The sequence below is a fragment of the Hyperolius riggenbachi genome, chromosome 9 (assembly GCF_040937935.1).
Source record: "Hyperolius riggenbachi isolate aHypRig1 chromosome 9, aHypRig1.pri, whole genome shotgun sequence".
Classification (NCBI taxonomy): domain Eukaryota; kingdom Metazoa; phylum Chordata; class Amphibia; order Anura; family Hyperoliidae; genus Hyperolius; species Hyperolius riggenbachi.
Genome location: NC_090654.1, coordinates 120,600,369 through 120,624,592, shown reverse-complemented (window position 1 = coordinate 120,624,592; position 24,224 = coordinate 120,600,369). Strand labels below are relative to the sequence as shown.

The following is a 24,224-nucleotide window of genomic DNA, read 5'->3' as shown; positions in this document are numbered from 1 at the left end:
TCTTAAAATAGAAGGAAACTTGCAATAATTCAGCTATAAGTGAACATTTGTGGTTACCCACAATGCACCACTACTGAATATGCTAATTATCTCTTTTCGCCCCTGTAAGACTGACAGGCATGTAGAACCGCTGATGTATAGCAAGCCTATAGCTTTAAATATTACACGGCCACACCAACCCCACAAAACCATGAGTGCTAAAATGACAGCAGATTACTTTGTGAATACTTCCTCTAGTGCTCAGTTTTGGTACTGCACTAGTCTAATCACGCCTTGATTAAATCTAAACTGGCTGCACATGGAATAGACAGTCTGTGGTCTGACATCTACTGGTATTTACAAAAACAGAATGGATAGTTGACAGGAATACATGGAAAATAGTGCAGTGGCATTGACCGATCATTTGTGCTTGCACATTCCTTTCTGCACTCATAAAGGCTGTGTTGGTAAATGCACTTTCAGGGCTGGAATACAGGCGCTCTGTGGCTATTGGAAAGCAACCATGAAGTGCCACAATTTCACAGAGATTCCCGGAGCGATCATGATTTGGCTGCTGTAGCCACTGATGCAATAGCTCACAAAATGCTGCTAGACTGCTAGTGGGATCATCTCCATAGGGATCCACTGGATCGGCAAGCACAGCTAAAGCGCTCCTAGTGGATTACAGCCCTTACAGATGGGGAAAAATGAATTGAAATAAAACAAATCTGCCGGCCCCTATTCCACTAAGAACAGAGACACACTGCAGAGCACTTTGTGTTCCATTTTTGTTTTGAAAAAGACACTTCCATTTACTGGAATTAAAATCACGGTAAAATTGTGGTGATTTTTCAAAAAATTTGATTTTTTTTTTTTTTACCACAAACTTATCAAAAAAGCTCTCTGCAGTGTGTCTCTGCCCTAAGACTGCCCCTCACGGTGATAGGCCAGTAGAACGACATGCAATGTTTGGAATATTGTAGGGGAACGCAGAAAAATCCTTAAAGAGGCACTATGGTGAAAAATTGTAAAATTGAAAGTATGTGCAAACATAAACAAATAAGTACATTTCTTTCAGAGTAAAATGAGCCATAAATTACTTTTCTCCTATAATGTTGTCACTTACAGTAGGCAGTAGAAATCTTACAGAAGTGACAGGTTTTGGACTGGTCCATTTCTTCATAGAGGATTCTCAGCAAGGTTTTTATTCTTTATGAAGATATTCCCTAAAAAAGATTTAAACAATGATGCCAGCCAGCTTCCCTGCTCCCTACACAGTTTTTTTGGGCAGTTGGACAGAGCAACTGCCATTCACTAAGTGCTTTTGTAAATATAAATTTATCCCTAAGAATCACCTATAAAGAGATGGACTAGTCCAAAACCTGTAAGATTTCTACAACCTACTGTAAGTGACAGCAACATAGGAGAAAAGTAATTTATGGCTCATTTTTCTCTGGAAAACTGTACTTATATGTATTTGTTTGCACATATTTTACAGTTTTTCGCTGTAGTGCTCCTTTAATGAGTTGCATAACACCCATGCTACCATGGAGATAACACAAACTCTGAGTAGACCCAGTTAATAGTGGGATTTGAATCCTGCACCTTAAAGCTTCAAGAGAGGACTTCAAGGCACTGTAGTGACATATAGTAGAATGCAGTACATTTATTCAGGATCCCCTTTTTACAGTAATTTTCCTTGTTTCAGCATCAGAAACTCTTCCTACATGCTGTATATTTCTGTATATTAGCATGTAACCCAGCCCTTCCAATGAAGCTTATCCTAAGCTTTTTAGCTTTATGGAATCCTCCCCTAGAGGATTCTGGGAGACCAGGTATATTTTCTACTGGCTTTAGAACTCTCAGTAAACAAATATTCCACAGACATCACCTGACAGGACTAAAGATGTAGCCTGCTGTGATAAATTTCACACTGTTACGGGTTAGCAAAGATTTTACAATGGGCAAACACTCCAAAATCTATAAATGATTATTTTAAAAAGTAATTAATTTTATTAATTGTGGATGTTATTTTCACTGCAGTTCCTCTTTAGATCATCATTATTATTACTGAAACCTCTGTTCTTTAAAAATGGGACTTTTTAATGTTTTTTTTTTTTTTAAAGTAATTGCTCAGTTCTTTACTGATAGATTGTTGGCCCACCCTTTCTGGGGGAGCATGGGGCAATTTTTGTTTTTGCCTCTCTCCCAGACCAACTGTGGGTTGTTTCAATATTCGTATTCTTGCTTATTTATATAAATACTGAATTAGTAAAGCACTGCATTTCCATAAAGCGTGGAGGTTACAGAGATGACTTTTTCAGGAGATCTAAAAAGCTTCTGCCATGTGAAGGTTGCTTTTTCTTCTTGTTTTATCCCATGCAGGCATATATTATCCCCTGTTAATCATAGCATAGTTCTAAAGCTTGGCAACAGAAACCCGACCTCTTTTTGTTGAGTAATTTAGATGATAACATTTTTAAAGGCAGAGTGGGGGTTTGCCGGGCCACATGTTTATTCATATTCTTGAGTGTTTTTATTCATGCTCAGAGTGACCAGACTGCAGTTGCGTTTCCATGGTGAAAGCTGCATTTCTTCCGCAGACTATAGAGCGACTCGGAAGAAAATTTTCATGTGGCGCTCTTGCGTGGCTATATAAATCATTGGCCATTACTAAGCTTGTGTACCAAGGTTATGTGATAGGCTAGATTATCTTTACACTAGGGAAGAAAGTATAACTGAGATTTCCTACAGTGTGCTAGAAGTAAACAACTTGTATAGATAATTCCATGTTGTTATCTTGGGCTCAGATTCATTCAGAGCTGTATTTAGCAGAAAGCAAAACATTCTCCTAAGAAAAATTAAGCAGCAGCTGGTTAATTACGGTAACCACCAGCTAGAGGCTTTCGTTGTCTCAGTTCCCTACCTAGATCAGTGGAGATTTGCACCAGTAGCCATACAGTGTACCCAGGGCCGGTTTAAGCAACAATGGGGCCCCAGGGCAAAATAAACCTGGGGGGGGGCCCCCAACATATACCCCGGAACAAAAATCAGCATTAGGGGACCTTTTTTGCAGCTGGTACAGTCAGGGTGTGAAGTCCCAATCGGTCGGAGCTCCACATTCTGGCTATCCCAGCCTGCGTGGGGGACAAGGGGACAAGGGGTTAAAACGTTTCAGGAGGGGGGACCCCACATAATTTTTTTTTTTTAAATGCCCACACTCTAAACATAAAAAAAAAAATTGGGAAAGTAGGAAAAAATGCCAGGTATCTTCATACAGCCATATTGCGGCTGTATAGCGATCCCTGGCCAAAGCGCTGCGGCTGCGTATGGACCCCCTGGAAACCCCGTCAGGAAATTTATTGCGCTTTCGTTTGATGCATGTAAAATTACACTACCGTTAGGTTTGCTACTAAAAGTTACATTTACCGCATTTAAAAGTATACTTTTTTCCTTCGAAACCTTAAAATCGATTTTCTCAAAAACTATAAGGTCTTTTTGAAAAATTGTTTTTTCCTCTTATTCCTAATGATCTCCTTAACATATCCTGCAAATTTAGGGTTTCTAGCATTTAAGGTGGATTTGCTATTAACCATTAAAGTCGGCAGGTTTTTAAATGTGTATTTTTTTTCCTTTGAAACTTTAAAATTGATTTTCTCAAAGGAGTCGCGCCGGCGGAGCAGGTAATGTATGCGGGGGGGAACGGCGGCAGCACCACCACCACCACAGATTGGTATCGGTTTCAGACTGAAATCGATTCACAATCTGTTTGCAGTAAAGGTGGCCATACGATTCCTCTCTGATCAGATTCGATCAGAGAGGGATCTATCTGTTGATCGAATCTGATGGCAAATCGACCAGTGTATGGCCACCTTAAGTCATAGGGAAGATGAAAGAAAGGTCAAAGGATCTGCGGGATAAGGTAGTTGAACTCTATAAAACAGGAAAGGGACAAAAGAAAATAAGCAAGGAATTGAGAATGGCAATCAGCAGTGCTTAATCTCTAAGTAATTAAAAAATGGAGAACCATGTTCCACTAGACCAGCTAACATTTCAGCCTCAACTGAAAAATTGTTGCGTATCCAACCCATTAGGCTATATAGTCTTCTCATCCAATGGTATGCAGAAAGAAAGGCTTGTTGCCTGAGCTGTAATTGGCCTTCATTAGAAGTATAATTACCCTGCTATCCATCAGTTATGTTCCTGTTTTTACAACTGCCAGTGAAGGATAAAATGATGCACATATAAGTTTATTTGGGGGCTTTTTCCTCAACCCTAATTATCATATACTTCTGTGTGCTAGTGCCAAGGCAGTGAGATCACCGATCCAGAACACAGGGGCAATAAAACTAGTGGCAGGATCTGAACGGATCGTTCAAGAACAGCTTTATCAGTCCGCCGACAGTGCGTACACATGCACTACTGTCGGCTGAAAGTCTGCCCAGTGGGAGGACCCGTCGTTGGCTTCCGTAGTGCGTGTGTATGGGCCATAAGGTGCTATATAGGCAAGACTGCACAATTAAAGAAACCTACAGCACATAAGAACGTAGAACTGTAGCTTGCTAGCCACACCCAGAAGTCTGAATAAGCAGACTCTATTCCCACCAGCCATGTAGCACTCCAACCTACTTCACCTTTCCATTTAGTGCTGACTACCAGGTTCTTTGAATCTCGACCAGGAAAGTAACTGCATGGAGTTGCAATGTTCTTATATGTTTGCCTAGGCTTCTTCCCATATATACTCCATTCATAATGGAATGTAATTTGCTCTTCAGTTATTGGTGAGCCAAAACGATTGCTGCATGTGTGTCCATCAGAAGACTGCTGCATGTGTGTCCATCAGAAGTCTGTTGCAAACCTATGTGTCAGCTGTTTGTTTAAATTTGAGTTCATCATTCATTTGCTGGAACCTCCAACTACATGCGTAAAATGCTTGCACCATTTACAGGAAATCCTGACTAATCTTTCATGCTTTCTGTATACACTTTCCAGCAACGCGCATTTTTTGTATTCTGAGTCAGGATTGGAATACGTAAGAATTATAGTGAAACGGAGCAGATGTTGAATATTCCATATCTAACAGGGGAAAAAGCATGCATAGGATGCATAATGGTCTGGTCCCTTACACAGAATGCTGTCAGGATCATTTGTACCCAAGCTGCAGATAATGCAGTGTATTTTGTGCATATCACAAATTACCTGCAGATGGCATTCTCTGCTACTTAAAGTGAACCTAAACTAAAAAAATAAAAAATGAGTTTAACTTACCTAGGGCTGCAAGCCGCCCTGTGCCTGCGCCATCACTGAATGATTCTCCAGTCCCCTGAAGCTCCCTAGTTTCATTTTGATGCACGGCCCTGGCTCGTGCACCTCCTGATTGTGCCCCCACGCAGTATGAAAACATCTCTACTGTGCATGCACAGAACACTTCTGGTGACAGAACACTTAGTGGCATCCGGGCACAGGATGGCTGCAGGGGGTTAGTAAAAGCCCCAGGTAAGTTGAACTTGTGTGTTTTTTTTTTTTGTTTTTTTTTTGTTTTTTTTACTGCAGTTTAGGTTCCAGAGACCTCACACTCCATCTTTTCCTGCCTGAGATTATATTCCCCAACTCTCACAGTGTTTGTCAGTAGGACTAGCCAAGGCTTACTCAGAACAAGGTGGGCTGGCATGCAGCAAAGCAAGCTACAAGTAAAAAAAAAATAAAAAAATAAAATGGTCCTGTACATTGATCTCGGTTTCGACACCAACTTTATTTTAAATTGTAAAGCACTCGCTCTGCTGCAACCTCAAAGGTACTGTAAATGTTGTTATCCCATGATAAAGATTAAAAAGAAAAAAAATAGAAAACATGTTAACAGGAAGATTATAAGATTGGCGAACAACAGTGGTCTCCATTATCTAGCACAAAGCCGGGACACAATGATCACATTTACCAATCATACAGTGGTCTCTGTTATCTACCACACCATCCACTAAGTCCAGGTAAAGAACACACTGCTCTTGTCATTTCTTTTGAATTGTGTCCACTCTTGGCAGGATTTCTCGAGATTTGAATAGATGCAAAAGTTATCTTTCTCATGTGACAAAACCCATTCAGGTCAGTTAATGTCCACCTAAATGATATATAATAGGAATTCTTGTCTATCCAGGATGCAGGCAGTGATGGAGCATTACTGGAATTTGAGGATATACTTCAGCCCAGTAACGACAGTGTGACTCCCAGCTGTGAACAGGTCGAGACAGAGGGATATGAGGAGCTACCCACCAGCACAGAGGAGGTGTGCAGAGGCTCAGGGGCAGAGCTCAGTGCCTCTGAGGAAGAGAATGAGGAGGAGATACAGTTGGGAGAGGATGACCAGGTAGCTGATTTTGCCAGCTCCCTGTTGGCAGTCATACATTGCTGGCGTTATAGGGCCAAGACTTTGCTTGATACATGGGGCGCGCCTACGGTGAGGGTCTCTCAATTTCCTTTCTCCTTAATTGCCCATTTACCACATCTAATACTGTCCCGTTGTCCCATCTAATCCTACTAATTTAACACTTCCGTCACTGGCTTCAGCCTACTTCTATAAAGCTTTCCGTACATAAACTTGCATGGCTTTTATCACCAAGACCACAATTATCCAGTGTTTGGGTTTGAGTGAAAAGGTTGGCATAATTGTTGTATTAATTTGGCTTAATTGTAATAGAAACTAACTGCACAAACTCCTAACTGTTAGTGATGTTCATCGAAAAACTACTGCAGGTAAGGTGTTTCATTGTGGTTTATTCTAGGAGCGTCCTGATACCAAACCAGCTGCTTGTCATGTGTTTCTGTGAGGGGAACTTGTGTTCTGACCTCATTCCTAACAAATCAGGCGGTAGTTGGGTAGTGTATAAACATTACCTAAGGGGGAGATTTCCATTTACTATAGTGTTATTTAGTTGATAATATTGCTCGAGTTCTCCGTCCTCAGTGGCAGGAGAGGGACATTTGATATTATCCCAGAATGCTTCTGGATTTAACAAGTTCCCCTTTCAGTGTTTTAGCTATCCTATATTATTGGTAAACACAGTGTTTGGACAGGACCATCTCTGAAACGTTTTGGGTAGTCATGGTATTTTATCAAGCTCTGTTATTGTTTGTAGAGCAGAGACTCTTCGCAGCATGACACATCAAAGGGTTTTAAAAGGCAGAACAGTCAGTCCTCTGGGAACTCTGAGAAGAGGCGGAGTATGGAAGCTGCCCTATTTAACCCAGAAGTAAGTCCGAACTGTTTTTGTATTTTGAGATGGCGCAACCTGAAAAAAATGCATACAAGCAGTAGTTTGTTTTTTTCTAGTGCTTCTGAATGTGAAAAAAAAAACAAGCAAATAAAAATATATTTCATATACTTATCTCCTGCAGATTCAGTCCAGTATCCACTCTTTGGGGTCAATTCATAAAAGGCTGTGCGGGAAAAAAAATCTTGTTGGGAAAATACTGCATTCGGTAGTTTAGACTTTTGTGTAGCTAGTTCATAAAAATCTTTACAGTTGCAATAGAAATGCGGGGATTTCCCTAACATAGCAGGCGGTGCTGCCTGAGTTGTTACATTTCTCCATGCAGAGACATAATTACAATAAGAGGCATCCCCAACTTCCCTTTAGATGTGCACTTTTTTGTTATACTGCCTCTGTTTGCCCTGAATCTGCACTGAATCTGTCTATTAGTCTTTCTAAACAATCTATTTAATTGCCACAGCTTAGAGAACTTCAAGAAATGTTACACATGCAGGCTTTCTGATGTGAAAAATATCTGAAAACAGGTACCCAAGAGGTTAAAAAACACAGCCTGGGGCAGGGGCGTAACTAAGACCCACCGGGCCCCCTGCAGAAATTTTAAGCGCCCCCCCCCCCCCCGCAGGCGCATGGGCTGCAGCCCCTATTGTTACGCCCATGGCCTGGGGTATTCCAGGAAGCCTTGTTTGTTCTGCACTCTCCGCTACTGCCTGGGAGATCGGTCTCCATTAACTTTACTCTTATTCGCTCCCTTATCGCCTCTTCAAAGCAGACGGTAATGGCATGGAGAATACCGCCTGCTCTAATCTTTATGAATTGACATTTATTGATGTGTTGAGGTATTCACCGCATAAGGCGGTAATTTACCTCACTGCTCAGGAATTTCAGCTTTTCATGCGGTTTTCATCATTACCACATGCGGGAATGCTTTATGAATCGAGGCCTTTGTCTTCCCTTCTCCCTTTCAACTGCTGTCCTCGCACATTAAAAAAAAAAAAAAAAGATTCTCCATTTTTTAAACGGCAGCAACCCCCGATCATCCGTGTCATTGCTTCAAATGTAAGCCCCATACATGAGTGCAATGATCTATGTATGCAAGAGGCTAGCTATGATGAGAGCAGGAGCAAGGATGGGTGGCTAATAGGCTGTAAAATGGTGTATACTGGGAGAGAAAGGGGTGCCAACAAGGAGGCGGGTGCAGAAAGGTATGGAGGGGGCTGTACGCTATGTTACAGCCTTGATAGCATAGATATACCTTTACTTTAATCTGCTGGTGCTCAGTTCAGAGATTTTTTTTAAATCCCTCCCTAGTCCTACTCCTGCCTTCCATTTCCTACGCATATTTATTAACCATGCTCAGTGTTTTGTGCAATGCACTTCTATACAATCTAGAATGCATATAGTATAAATTTGGATTGTTTCCTTCTTTTGCTTTTGCCACAGTGCAACTCATGGGGTTGAAGCTGTAAAGACTACTCCTACATCCCATCTATAGCCACATGAAACCTTCCAGGAGTGGAAAGGCGGCATAAGTTAGGGCTCAGACGCACTATAAGTGCTTTTCTGAGCAATTTTTGGTTCTCATCTTTCTGAGCAGGGCCGGGACAAGGTTCTCCAGCAACAGAGGCAGAGATTTGCAAAGTGCGCCAGAGAAGCGGATGTGTTTCCCATAGCTACCTACGGAGCAATGCACCCGTCCCTGGACTCAATGTGAAAGTACACTAATTTGATCCTCTAAGTTCCAAACAAGCAAATGGGAACTGGGTCTTATGGTGCCCACTAACAATTCAATCTAGCGGTCAATTGATCAACTGATTTGATTTGCCGTGCCCACTGCTGCAAACTTGCTATCGAATTTGATCACATCTATGAGATTGATCCAATTTCTGGATCGATCCCATCGATCTGATCAAGCTGGATAACGAGTTTGCGGACCATGACCGATAGTTTCCCATCGATCATAATGGAATCTGAAAATCGATCAGCTACTAGATTGTATTGTGGTAATGGGGCACCTTTACACATACAGTATATCTGTACTTTAGATGCAAAATGTAGAAATGAGGTAGTGGTAAACACAGAGGAATTGGTAGCAGCAACACTGAGCATGTCACAGAGAAGGACTACACATACCAGCAGAGCTGTAATCACGGCAGAGAATTGCCACAGCATTGTCACCGCTAGCATGATGTTGTTATGGCTCATACACACGGGTTACAACTGTCGCCGCAACCACGTGGCACGCGCGTGTTGCAGGGACAGGTCCCCGTGTGTATAACGTGCGCGGCACGAACCGTCGCTAGCCAGGGCTGTCGCTGCAACGTCACCACAACTGTCGCTAGTCTGCCACGCGTACTGCGTGTGTATGCGGACTAGCGACAGCGACCCATAGACCGTAGACGGAGCTTCCAGCGGGGGGGGGGGGGAGGAACCTTCAGCGACAGCTTTCACCGCATCTCTGTCCCTCTGTGCGCCGTGTGTACGGCTGCTACACAGAGGGACCTGGCGACGAGCTGTCACGCACACGTCCCCGGTGTGCTAGCGACAAGCTACAGCGGTACCCCGTGTGTACCCACCATTACTCCCTCCTCAACTCACATTTTCCCTCTCACAAGTCCAGTGGGAATCCCAGCTCCATTCATCACATCCTTCACTTGCCATCCTATTGGATTAGCATCCAGCTATTGCCTGCCACTCGCGTGATGCTTGATGGTGATTGGCTGGTGCGGCGTGGCTGGAATAGCGGCTCAAATGCAGAATGTGGTGTGTCACAAAGCGAAGTACACTGGGACACATAGCGGACACCGGGCGCCTCAATATCCCCTGCCTTCATGCGACCCCCTGGCAGTGTTCGGGACTGAAGCTCTGAGGGCTACAAAGAGCTCAGAAAAGCACTTTGGGCCTGTTTTCACTACACACAGATTAGGTGCAGAAAAATTGACTCCAATGAATGCCTATGGGAAAATCTGCATCAGAAAAATCGCGTTTAAAACAGGCCCATAGGCATTCATTGGAGTCAGTTTTTCTGCATCCAATCTGCGTGTAGTGGAAACAGGCCCTCATAATGTGTCTGAGCCCATAGTCTTTCTTTGTCAGCACAGATCACCTGACTCGGCCCACCTTCTCCCTGTGTGGCTAAAGATATTAGTGGTTTGTGGCCAGCACTACAACAGGGTCTCCTAATGATAAGAATCAGCTGTAGCTGGATGGCTGGCCACAAAAAACATAATCTCTCTGCAGAAATGTTTAATGCTGGGCACACACAATGCACAATTATTTCCGACATGTCCATTCGGTTCCCGATCAATTTTTTGGGGAAGCTCTCATCGGAAAATTGATCCCATTATCGATTGGGAGCAGTTTGGGCCCATACTCCCTTTTCAACTGAAAATGCATTGTGTGTATCCAGCTTGTGTTACTAGCACTCTAGAAAGTAGCACTAACTCTACTGCCAATTCAAGGCCTGCTGGAGGATCTCTGGGTCAAGACTGAATTTTCCTTAGGGAATTCCTCTGACATGGCTACAATAAATATGCAAGTTAATGAATAATTGCATGGTCCCCAAATTAGCCTTGCGATAAAAAAAAAATCTAATTGGCTAACTAGGGCTTGAAATAAAAACCGTTCTTCTCTTAGTATGTGATATTTTTCTTTTCATTTTTTTACCGCTTTTGACGTTTTGATTGTTTACATCCGGCTATCATGGCATTAGATTTTAACAGAAAATTATTCCAACTTCTCATGTACATCTTTTAGATTTATATATGTGCTGTACTGACTTCTGTGGGGTTTTCTTTTCTTCTAGATATCAGAAGAAATGGAAAAAGAACAATCTGAACTTGAAGATGTTTACATTGCTGAGATGGTCGGCACTTTAGAAGTTCCATCAGAAGTTTCTCTACCACCATCTGAAGATAGTCAACTGGTGGAGGAAGATAGAGAAACCGATTCGGATATCCCAGATCCTCTGGAAAATGGGGTATCTGAGAATACAGATGACTCAAAGACCTTTAGCAGTGAGGAAGATGAAGGGGAAGCGCCAGTACATGAATCAACTAGTATCCTTCCACCATCTGTCTTGGATCAAGCTAGTGTCATTGCTGAGAGGTTTGTCAGCTTCTCTAGAAGGAGCAGTTTGGCTTTGGAGGATGGAAAAGTCATTGGTTGTACAACTCCCAAGCTGACAAGCCGTAGCAGCAGCCTAATCAACCTGGAGTGTACTGATAAGATTCCCTATCAGAATGGAACTTCTGAATTTGTGCAGTCTCACAATAGTGTTATTTGTGATAGTGATGAGGCTAATGTAGAGGCTGCTCCAAAAAGGGTCAATTCTGTGGAAAATGTTTTTGAGGAGAAAGAGAGATGTAAGCGAAAAGAGTCCTTTCTCTCTTTTCAAGACAGGCAACTTCTTGACAAGATTAAGACGTATTATGATAAAGCAGAACATCAAGATGCAACTTTTAGTATCAAGCGTAGAGAAAGCCTATCTTACATTCCTGCTGGCCTTGTGAGGAACTCTATATTTAAGATAAATAGTCAGCCAAAGTTTGATGGCAAACAAGGCAATACTACAAGACAAAGACTAGGTAGCTCTTCTAGTAATGCCAATGGGGAAATTAGCAGGCCAACTTTATGGACAGAAAGTTCCAGTGTTACAAATAAAAGGGACACTGGTGAGTCATCACACTATAAACCACATCCACCTCCAGCACCCAGAAACGGGGTTAAAGAACAATCCATCTCGATTTCTGACGAGGAGTTCAAATCTCCAGCTGAAATGACAAAAGTGTGGGATGAAATTGAAAAGCAAAGTAGCTGGAATCAGAGCCATGAAGAAGCTAGGATTGATGCAAAGGAAACTTCCATCAGACATCAGGACAAGGCAGAGAATGATTTGCAATCTAACGAGCCTCTAATAATTGTGGAGGAAAGTGATCTCCATACCATTAAAGAGGAATCACAAGCCCCTACCCCAGAGGACAGATCTCCTCAGCAAATTAACAGTCCAACCAATAAAATGGGATTTAGTGACCAAGACTTTAAAACTCCTGACAAAATACATCCCACAATTCTCCAACTTGCCGGCTGTATGGATGGAGATCTAACTGAGAAAATGAAGAACAAGGTGTTTCAGCTAGCCAGACAGTACAGCCAAAGAATTAAGTGCAATAAGCCAGTTCCACATAGACGCTTGAGGGACCTAGAGGAGGACATGAGGAGAGGCAGTCTTCCATCTGTACAAGAAGAAAAAGCAGAATATAGATGTGAGTATTGGGCTTCAAGGGTGTTAACCTAATCTAAATACTATATATACTCAAGTATAAGCCAATCCGAATATAGATCGACCCCAAAATTGTACCTAAAAGAAAAAAAAAAAACCGGGAAAAAATTATAAACCCGAGTATAAGCCGAGGGTAGGAAATGCAGCAGCTACTGGTGTGTTTTAAATAATGACCTTACAATGCAGAACAAAGCATTTTTGGGAGGAGACAGTTGCCTTAGAGGGGATAGAGGTGTATGTAATGGAAATGTGTAGGTGACATCTGATCACTCCACCCCCGTGTGCAGCTGTTCTTTAAAGTGTACTCGAGGCGACATGACATGATGATAAATATGTGTATGTACTCCTCAGTTTCTGAAACCATGACTCCGACTCCGGGTACCCAAAATTGCCTCGACTCCGACTTCTTAGTGTAATACTTAAAGGGAACCTTAACTTGTGGGGAAAAAAATTCACTTACCTGGGGGCTTTCCCGAGCCTCCTGCAGCCGTCCTGTGCCCGTGCCGGTCCTTCGATGCCCTCCGGTCTCCCTCCGCGGCTAAGTTTCGTTTTCGGACGACTGCCAGTCGTCTTCGGGCAAAGCGTCCTCCTCTTCCGCATTCCCCGTCGTAAAGAGCCGTAAAGCGCATTCGCATGACACAGAACGCGTCATGTGGACGCGCTTTATGGCTCTTTACGACGGGGAATGCGGAAGAAGAGGACGCTTCGCCCGAGGACGACTGGCAGTCGTCCGAAAACAAAACTTAGCCGCGGAGGGAGACTGGAGGGCACTGAAGGACCGGCGCAGGCACAGGACGGCTGCAGGAGGCTCGGGAAAGCCCCCAGGTAAGTGAATTTTTTTTCCCACCAGTTAAGGTTCCCTTTAACAGGGCTGTGGATTTTGTACAAAAATCATGCGACTCTGAATCCAGACTCCTCAGTTTCTGAAACCACGACTTCAACTCCGACTCTGGGTGCCCAAAATTGCCCCGACTCCGACTCCACAGCCCTGATGTACAGTGCAAAACATATTAACAACCAGGTTGTTTTACGTGTTTTATTTTGCTGCTTGAAAGAGTTAAAGCAGAACTGAAGTTAGTTTTAAAACAAACGGTTTCACTTACCTGGGGCTTCTGCAAAACCCCAGTAGCCATCCTGTTTTGCGCCTGTCCTCCACGATCCTCCGCTCTGCTGCCGCCAGCTACTTTCAGTTTCGCCACTGGGCAACTGCGCCTGTGCGGCTTTGGCCACGCGTATCCTTCATGCGTTCCAGTCTGCAATAGCACTTTTGCAGGCGGGAACACGTAAAAAGGATACGATTGGCAGGGCTGCGCAGGACTCGACTTAGTCGAGTAACGAAACAGAGTGGCAGCAGGAGAACTGAGGATCGTGGAGTACCGGCGCGGGACAGGACGGCTGCTGGGGGCTTAGGTAAGTGATACAGTTTGTTTTAAAACTAACTTCTTTTCCGCTTTAAGTTTTGGGCATCAAAGTGACAGTTCTGTCTTGTCAGTACCTTGTTGGGAATATAGTATACATGACTGATGAGCAAATTATACAAGCTGATCATCACAGCGGTTTGGGGGGGGGAGGGTTGGTAGGCACACGCATACTACTACTGAGTATAAGCAGAGACTCCCATTTTTGGGAATATATATTGTATTTGCATTCACACATACTGAATGTATCAGTTGATAAAGATGTAATTCTTTCAGGTTTAAACAAAGTAAAAACTTGGTCCTGCAGCCTCATGAACCCTAGCTGATGTAAGGGAATGTGGAAAAAATTTAGTTCAGTGTGCCTGTGACACTGAAGTGAAAATAAACTTATGACAAAATGAATTGTATGTGTAGTATGGATAAGGAATAGAACATTAGTAGCAATTAGTCTCATATTTTTATTTTCAGTTATATAGCATTTTTTACAGCATTGCATCAGTATTGTCATATTTGCAGTTTGCTCTGTCTTATAGTTTAAAATACAGAGTGTAGTTTGCAGAGCTAATGACCCTTTGAACTTCACCTCACTAAATCTTATCTGAAGCGGTCTGTCACTGTTTTTTTGACGTATAGTGCTCCAGAAATCGGCAACCAAATTTGGTCCTGGAGCTCAGAGAATCTCTTTTGCATAGATAGCTGAAGCTTCTTAAAGGGACCCTGAGCAGCACCCGAATTTAGAAGATTGCACTTACTTGGGGCTTCCTCCAGCCCACCGCAGACCGCAAAGTCCCCCTGCATCCTCCTGGCTCCTCTCTGTGTGCCTCCACCGGCCCCCGTTACCGACGACACCGGGGGCGGGTGTCGGGCCAGCTCTTCCTGAATCCTTACGCTGCTCATCATCACGCTGCGCATGCGCAGACCTGTCACGCTGGCCGCCGTGATGACGAGCAGCATAAGGATCCAGGAAGAGCCGACCTGCCACATGCCCCGGGTGTCGCCGGTAACGGGGGCCGGTGGAGATGCACGGAGAGGAGCCAGGAGGACGCCGGGGGGACCTCGCGGCCTGCGTGGGCTGGAGGAAGCCCCAGGTAAGTGCAATCTTTTAAATTTGGGCACTGCTCAGGGTCCCTTTAACTCTTCCTGTACTGGAAACATTTCTAAGCTGTACTACACATACAAATGATTATTTCATAAGTTTATTTTCACTTCAGATTCCCTTTACAAGGCAAAAAACCTTCTCAATTTCTGTGTCAGTCAGATTATATCCCTGGATCAGCACTCTTTCATGTATTTTTGTAAATATAGATGGCCATCAATAATTCATTATTTTTGGAAACTATTCAGTTTTTTAATACCTAGTGTATTTATTAGAAGCAACCTTTTATTTAAAAAAAACAAACAAAAAAACCTATTTCACCACCTTCCCACAGATGAAACCTCTCTTCCTCCAGCCTCAAGTGATGTTCTTGAATCTTATGTTGTTACCTTTAAGTAAACAACTTTTCACCAAATTTTCTGTAGAGGCCATTTATATATTTAAGAACCTCAGTAGTTGCCCAATCATTTACACAGTAAACTGAAAACATCTGCCAAAGAATATATTGCACAATAAAACTTTGTGTCATCTGCAGAGTCTTTTTAATAGATACATACGGTAATTTAATAACAAATTAAATAGTAAAGGTCCCACAACCAAACTTTCTAGTACCTCTCATTCAGTGATGCACCAGAGTGTTGAATCGTTGGTGTGCAAGCCAATTTTTTTTTCCATATACTTAGTTTCTTTTGAACTTGTTGACTTAAAAGGGACCTAGAAGGAAATGGAGGCTGACCTAGGTATTTAAAATTAACAATACCAGCTACCTGGCTGTCCTGCTGTCTTGAATGCTTGTTTCAGGTGTGCGATTTAGACACTGTTGATGCAAGAATGATCAGCAGGACTGCCAGACAAATGGTACTTAAAGTGCATCCGAGATGAACTTTTACACATTGCATAATTGTGTTCCTTTACTATTGTTTATAGGGCATTCCTCAAGCCAAATACTTTTTTGTTTTAATACTCTAATTCCCTATAAACTAAACAAGCCACGCCCACAGGTTTTCAGAGAGCCAAGGTACTTTCAGACAGTAGCAAGGGCTCATGGGAGCTCAGTCTGGGCAGGAGGAGGGGGAGGTATTACTAGCCAGAGATTTCAGAGGCAGAGGGGAGGAGGGGAGATTAGTTTTTTTTTTATCAAGATGCAGATAAGCCTGCCCCTGTGTAATGTTTACAAACAACATGGCTGCTGTCATTGTATCACAGGAAGAAATAATCCTATTCTATTAAAGCTGTTTGCAGCTAGATTTGCTGTGTAAACTATCTAAACTTTAGAGATACTATATATATATGTTATAGTTAGTTTTTCATCTCGGATCCGATTTAAAAGGAAATAAATATGGTAGCCTCCATATCCCTCTAACTTCAGGTATCCTTATCTGTAATTTTACACAGTGTCATATGTTTTTGCTCAGTTGAAAAATCCTATATCTACAGCAACCTTTTATCTATTAACCAGTTCAGCCTATCTGGATGAGTATTCGTATCCAGATACGAGCAGCGTAAGTCTATCTGGATGCGTATGCGTGTCCAGTCTTTGAACGTCGGTGTGCGCGGGGCCACTGCCCTGTGCACCTCGGTGGTTTTCCGTGTCGGCAGTTGGGGAAGGGAAGCATGGCTTCCCCCTACTAATCGCAGTGCCTGTCTATTGCCATCTAGTGGCTAAAAATTAAATTACACACACCACATATTTTTAATGAAAAAAAATATATAATCAATCCATTCCAAAGCCCCCCACCCCAGTTACCAAGCAGATATATATATTTTTTTTTTTTTAAAAGCCACAAACCGTTTAATATAAAAATCCATAAATAGTTTCCTTAGGGGCTTAACTTTTTTTTTTTTTTTAATATGTATGTTATTTTAGTACATAAGGGCTTACAATTGACGGGACACAAAGAAAACCCTAAACAGAAAAAATACACCTTTTATTTTCAAAAAATATTTTGGGGCCATACATTGTGCTAGGAACATAATTTAAATGTTGTGATAGCCGAGACTAATGAGTTGATAAAATAGGTGGGTTTTATTTTTAGTAGCATTCCTTATTTTAAAACTATAGGTGATGGAATTGGAGAAATAGTGTATTTTTCCTTGGAAAATTGGAAATCGATTGCCGATCGATTTGATCGATCGACTTGCAGCCGATTTCAGTCGATTTGATCTATCTGACAGGATGGAAGATTTAGGTTGATCTGCTGACAGCAGCGGATAAATGGCCCATAGAGTTGAGTTGGATCCAATGGTCCAATAATGCATTTAGATCGATTTCCAATAGATTTCATTCTGAAATCTATTGGAAATCTGTTCCTAGTGTGTGGCACACATCAGATAGATTCCTGTCAGATTAGACTTGACAGGCATCTGACAGAAATCTATCTGATGGTTGAATCTGCTGTAAATCTAGAAGTATATGGCCACCTTTAGGCTTGTTGATATGTTATCTGGGCCTGATGCTTTGTGAAAGAAATTATGCTATCTCCATTTCACTAAAGGTGCGTACACACACACTACGACCGCCAACGACGGTCCGTCAGACCCTCCCGCTAAGCGGATCGTTCAGAAACAGCCTTATCAGTCCGCCGACAGCGCATATACATACGCTACTGTTGGCTGAACATCCACCCAGCGGGAGGGTCTGAAGGACCCATCGGCGGCGGCCGTAGTGCGTGTGTACGCACCTTTAGGAAGGTAGACCGTGAGAATGCTGAGCTGGTGTTTGTGAATGGTATACAGCAATGCATCAGAACCTGCAGTTAGACCAACATATTTTTTGAGATTTCTGTCACAGCAAGTGGAAGCACCTTGTGCATGTCATCATGGCAGACTAAGATGTTCCTATGAGAGTACCGCAGAGGTGTGTGGTTGGAATTTACATCAAGCTTGGGAGGAGCAGTGATACTCGTCAAATGTTGCAGTGGCATATTTGGGAAGGCTCTCCAACATTTGAACATTGTTCTTCCATGTGCTATCACATCTTATCTTGCAACGTTATACACAGTAAAGTACACACACGTGATTAAACTCTGCCTAGATGGCCTGAGAATTTATCCTGTGTACAGGAGTCCCCAGATGTGGTCTAAAGATCAGATATGCCCCTGATCTTTAGCAACGAGGAATCCTGATTGACCTGAGGGCGTTTTTCTCCACCTTACCCCTACCCCCCAGAAACCATTCCACCCTACACCGTACATAATCTCCTCTCCATCCATAGCAACAGAGGCACCTATATGCTAGCAGTGCGTCTGTACAGCTGTCACCTGAGAAAATGAGGGAAATACAGGAAGGTACATTTAAACTTAGAGAGCAACCAAACTAAAACAAAAACAAACAAACAAAAAAAACCTTTGTCCCAGTTACACCCACAGCAATAAAAGTAGAAACTACAACAATACTACTTAGCTACTCCTGCACCATGGTTTATCATTTTTGATAATTTGGTTGCTGCATCAAGTTCAAGCTACCCACCATCCTTAAAAAGACAAATGCATGAACAAAACACGTTATTGTCTGCACTTTTGTTTCCTTAAGCCTGTGTAGTAGCTGTCCCAGCATGCAACACGATCCTGCCTGTGATGTCCTGGGGGGCAGTTTTTACTTTGGGTCCGCTTTAAGTGGGAAGTTTTTTATTTAAATAAATATATACACACACACACTTCCCACTGTGGTTGCTGTGTATGGTATTAATCACTGTTACCTGGAAAAAAAAAGTCCTTCACCACTTACATATTAGTATGAAGGCCAACAGAATTTGAATGTTATGAACGGATTGTGTAGAAAAGTTAACATACTACATGGAAGTGGTAAAACTGGTCCATTATTGACCAGTCAAAATTGGATGTGTGTACACTCCCATAGACATAGCTTGGTCCCTGACATCTCGTGTTCGTAATTGTCTTTAGGTCATAACTTAGAAAGTAATGTTTAGTTCTGATAGAAGCTGCCTGCATATTATTTTTGTTCAATAAGTGGGCCATTACAGTATTAATTTTTAATATTTTTTTAAATCTAGGTAAATTGAAACCTATGTTGTCCCTTCCCACCTATGACCACATTGTCATCCAAGAACATAGCCCAACAACTCCCACGTCTGCTACTTTCAGTGAGAAATCCCCTAAGCGCCTGTCTTTTGGCTCTGAAAGTCCACGGACATCTTCACCTGGAAGATTAGACTGTAAAAGCCCCTTAAGTCCAGTGAAGACTGAGAAATTCCACTGGCCGGATGTCCGAGAGCTGAGATCGAGGTACGCCAGCACAGCTGGGTCTAGCAAATCTTTTCCAGTGAACAGAAGTCATTCAGTGCCAGATAAAATGATGGACAGCCCATCAGACTCACAAAGTAAGAATCCTTTGAGCCATTCATACAGCATGAATATGAAACAGTCCGAAAGTGAAAACGGTATAGCTGAGGAAATTAGAGCTTCTGGCGAAGCACCTTCTGAAACATCCAATGTAAATGGAATTGTAGAAATCTTGAATAATTGTTACTACATAAGTGCAGAAGCTCCTCTAGAAAATAATAAAAAAGTCATAGTTATGGAAAAGCTTCCCTCAGCTTCTGCACACGAACTGGAAGATGATGACACGTTTGTCCACATCCGATCACCTACCACACGAGAAAAAATCTCACTCAAAGCAGTCATTGAGCGTTGCAAGGCTTACCAAGAGTCTGATGAGTACAAAGCCAGGGAAGAACATTCAAGGCCCAATAGTTCCATAAACTCTGTTCAAGAACTCTCAAAACCCGAACCACAACTTGTAACAAATAATGATACAGCTCTGCAATGCAGAGTGAAAAATTTAAGAGCAAAATTCCTGAACTCAAGTGGTGTGAAGCACTCCGATCATCATTAGTCTTTGATCGTCTGTAGTATTGTGTCCTATATAAGGTTTCAAAGGACGTTGAGTCTTTAGGGAATGGCGTGGTTTCAGTCCTGCTCTTCACTGACCACTCAAACTGCCATGCTAAGATGGACCATGGAATATATATTTATATAATAAACTCAACGTTTGTTCTGTATATAGTGTATTTTAACCATCCTTATGTGATATCTCTGGTGTATATTTACTTTAAATCATGGAATATAAATGAATTACGGAAATAACTGTTATTCACTCCATTTTTTTCTCTTGATGGGAGTGCTGTTGTCTTACCTATGTGAAGATAATTTAATAAGGTTTTCATACTCTTGTATTCTCTTACTTGCACAATTACAAAGGGAAATTCTAGTGATTTTTGTTTTTATATTTTCAGAATAGTACATTAATCAGTCACAAGATTAAAACCATTGATAAGTGAACTGAATAACACAGATTCTCTTGGTACAATGGTGCCTGTCAGTGCAAGTCTACAGTCAGTTCTTGATGGTGAGGTGTTTGAGGCAGGAAATGTTTATTGTCCGGCACAAGGATCTGAGTGACCTTAGCATGGGCAGTATTGTGATAGATGATTGAGTCAGATCCAAAATTGCAAGTCTTGTAGGGTGTTCCCCGTATGCAGTAGTGTGTAGTGGTTCCTAATGGAAGTGGCCTAAGGAGGGACCACCAGTAAACGGGCCATGGGCAGCCAATGTTCATTGACACATGTGGCAAGCTGTTAGCCTGTCTGATCAAATCCCAAAGAAGAGCAAAGTATCACAACATTTGTTGAAAAACTAAATGCTGACTGATAAATGCGTTTGTAAACAAAGTGCATAAGGCTATATAGCTGCATACCATTCAGAGTGCCCACATAAGACCCCTGTGCACTGCCAAAAGCACCTATAATGTCCACATGAGCATTAGAACTTGACCATGGAGTAATGAGGGCGATCTGATGAATTACATCTTAATTGGGCTTCCAGTTCCCCAGATCTGAATCTAATTGACCATCTGTGGAATGTGTTGGAAAAAAAAGTCTGATCCATGGCAGCCCCACCTTGCAATTTACATGACTTGAAGGATCTGCTGCAATCATCCTGGTGTCAGATGCCACAGAACATCTTCAGTGGTCTTCTGGGGTAGAGTTATGGACAGAGACCATATTGGTACTGCAGCAATGTGAAATATGGTGAACAGAGTGGAGTGGTGCACGGGAATGTTAGTAATACTATGGCATTATCACTGACCCCAAGCATTACTGTAACCCATTCTGCATATTCCACAGTACTGGTCTTGTCCCTGTGAATTTCTCTTTTGTGATGTTCAAACCCCTAATATTAGATCAGAGGTGTTCTGGCAGCACAAGGAGAATTTACACAATATTAAGAAGATGGTTGTAATGTTGTGGCTGATCAACAGATCTGGATATAATTTTAATCCATTACACAGGTAGACCCTGCCTGGTAAGGCTGCATATTTACGCATTTGGATCTTAAAGGAAACCTGAGTTAAAGACAATGCAAGGATTCATACTTACAGGTGAAACGTGAAAAAACAGAATATTGTGCAAAGGCCATTTATTTCAGTAATTCATCTTAAAGGGAGAAACTAATATATGAAATGGTAACCCTTTGCAGGTGTTTTGGAATAATTAGCTGATTAGTGTCTGACACTTTGAGCCTAGAATACTGAACCTTGTCACAATATTCTAATAGTCTGAGATTTTAATTTTGGGATTTTCATAATCTGTAAGGCATAATCCTCAACATTATAACAAATAAAGGCTTGAAATATCTCGCTTTCCATGGAATGAGTCTATTTCATATATTAGTTTCAACTTTTAAGTTAAATTACTGAAATAAATGGACTTATGCACAATATTCACATTTTTCGAGTTTCACTTGTACCTGGCTCTTCCTCCAGCCCCCTGTAGTCTGTGGGCTCCCTCGGTGTCCTCCCAGGCAACACCATTTTCCTGCTGTTAGCACTGGTAGTCTATTGCACTGGCTGGGCTCCTCCTTGCTCGAGCTCCCATTGCCGGGATTGTTCTGCACTTGCCCAGTAAGTTAAAGCAGAACTGTAAATTGTTATAAACCAAAGTGTTTCACTTACCCGAGGCTTCTGCCAACCCCATGCAGACTTCCTGTCCCACGCCGGTCCTTCATGATCTTTTGTTACCGTCGACGGCAACTGCATCTCTTTTTCCGCGTTCCAGCACGCAATAGCATCCTGCGCTAATAGCACAAAACGCTATTGTCGGCTGGAACACGGAAAAAGAGACACGTGGCTTGGGGCACGCAGTTGCCATTGACTTACAAGTCGACGGTTACAAAAGTAGCTATCGTCGGAAGAATGGAGGATCGTGGAGGACCGGAGTGGGACAGGAAGGCTGCACAGGGCTGGCAGAAGCCCCAGGTAAGTGAAACACTTTGTTTTATAACAATTTACAATCTGCTTTAAGGCTTGTAACTGTGCAGGCACAGAATGCTCCCAACCACGGGAGCATGACCATGGAGGCACGCAGCCAGGATCACGCATGCATACCGTAGTAGCCATGCCTGGCTTACTTGGGGGCTTTACAGGAGTGGACAGCAAAGGAAAGGACGGATGGACACCGAGGGGGCTTACGGGCTACAGGGGGCTGGAGAATGCTCAAAGTAAATATAAATCCTTATATTTGGTTTTGGACCGGTACACTTTAAGGCCAACTTTATTGAAAAAGCAAGCTTGCTGTACATATTAGATATGAAACATTCATGTTAGCTTTTCGTATCAACCAGCATGTATTTATTTTAAGCATGATTATTAATGAAAATAAACAACATAAATCACTATACATACCCTTCTCAAGATAAATATTCATTAGTAGATGGAAGGTTCTGCCTGTCCAGAACTACTGTACATTGTCCCAGTCCTCAATGGCAACACCTGTGTGATAAATTGGAGCAGATGCAATAATAATCTTGCTTGCCAGGTGAGCTGCACTTTACTGAGTTGTTGTCTGTGTTTTTGATATCTATGAAGATTATTGCCTTGAGTGACTGGAGCGTACAGTTGTCTAGACCATCAAGGCTTGCGTTGGCATTATGCTCTGACAAAAGTCTTGATGTTAACCTGGGTTTATATTTCTGTGTTATTTATTTGCCATTTATTACTTGTCAACCGTTGGATACCACTGCCTGTAATTATTTCTCTGTATTGTACATTCCAATCAATCTATAAAGCTATTTGCTAAAATGTATTATTGACTGGATTCATTTTGAAGGTTTATTCTGTAGGTTGCATACAGATGTATATTATGTTGAATTTTTTTTTCTTAACGTATTCCAACATGAAACCCGTGTCAGAAGCACTGTATGCAGCATTTTGGGGGGCAATCGTGATGCGAGTCTCGTTCTTTTGAATGGGTATCGCAGTTGCTAAAATTTCATGCTGCAAAATTGCAATCACTGGGCGACTGCGGTTTGCATTTTACGATCCAAGTGTGAACCCGGGCCTTGAAGCATGACCGCTTGGTTCACAGTGGAGCCAAATCTCCCAATGGCCAACTGGAGCGGGCACTGCAATGCATGGTGCATTGTGGTCCACTTGGGGTTTGGAGCAGATGCGTTTCCACCTTCGGTTCCTATGGGAAAAGCATTCGCCAGTCCAGAAAAATTGTGCAGGTTGGGACTTTGCATTTCAGATTGATAAGCATGAAATAGTATTAATAGTATTTTTAACATAAGACCCATCGACTGTTCCTTTTCAGATCTGGCAAAACGGGCAATAAAATGTCCATTTTACGTTGCAGTGTGAACAGAGCTTTACTCTAAGGTTCTCAGAGTTCCTATATACATGGCCTAAGTCCTCCTGCCCAACCCTGAATCCTGCTTTAGGGTCAGGCAGGAATACAGGAGCAGGATTCAGGGTCAGACAGGAATATAAATTCCTGTCTGACCCTGAATCCTGCTCCTGTATTCCTGCCTGACCCTAAATCCTGCTCCATTATTCCTGTCTGACCCTGAATCCTGCTCCTGTATTCCTGCCTGACCCTAAATCCTGCTCCATTATTCCTGCCTGACCCTAAATCCTGCTCCCGTATTCCAGCCTGACCCTAAATCCTGCTCCATTATTTTTGCCTGACCCTAAATCCTTCTCCATTATTCCTGCCTGCTGCTAAATCCTGCTCCTGTATTCCTGCCTGACCCTAAATCCTGCTTCTATTCCTACCTGACCCTGAATCCTGCTCCATTATTCCTGCCTGACCCTAAATCCTGCTCCCATATTCCTGCCTGACCCTGAATCCTGCTCCCATATTCCTGCCTGACCCTAAATCCTGCTCCCAT

The 24,224-nt window shown here is 42.5% G+C and overlaps 1 protein-coding gene across 1 annotated transcript in view; it reads left to right on the top strand.

The window, feature by feature from the left end:
- The window catches only part of PLEKHG3 (pleckstrin homology and RhoGEF domain containing G3), a 253,659-nt gene extending 230,522 nt beyond the window's left edge, over nucleotides 1–23,137 (top strand). Inside the window, exons 17-20 of the mRNA XM_068253443.1 lie at nucleotides 6,131–6,340; nucleotides 7,110–7,223; nucleotides 11,047–12,505; nucleotides 19,049–23,137. Coding sequence (XP_068109544.1) covers nucleotides 6,131–6,340; nucleotides 7,110–7,223; nucleotides 11,047–12,505; nucleotides 19,049–19,890 — 2,625 coding nt within the window. The 3' untranslated portion in view covers nucleotides 19,891–23,137. The remainder of the gene's footprint in view (nucleotides 1–6,130; nucleotides 6,341–7,109; nucleotides 7,224–11,046; nucleotides 12,506–19,048) is intronic.
- Nucleotides 23,138–24,224: the final 1,087 nt, after the last annotated feature.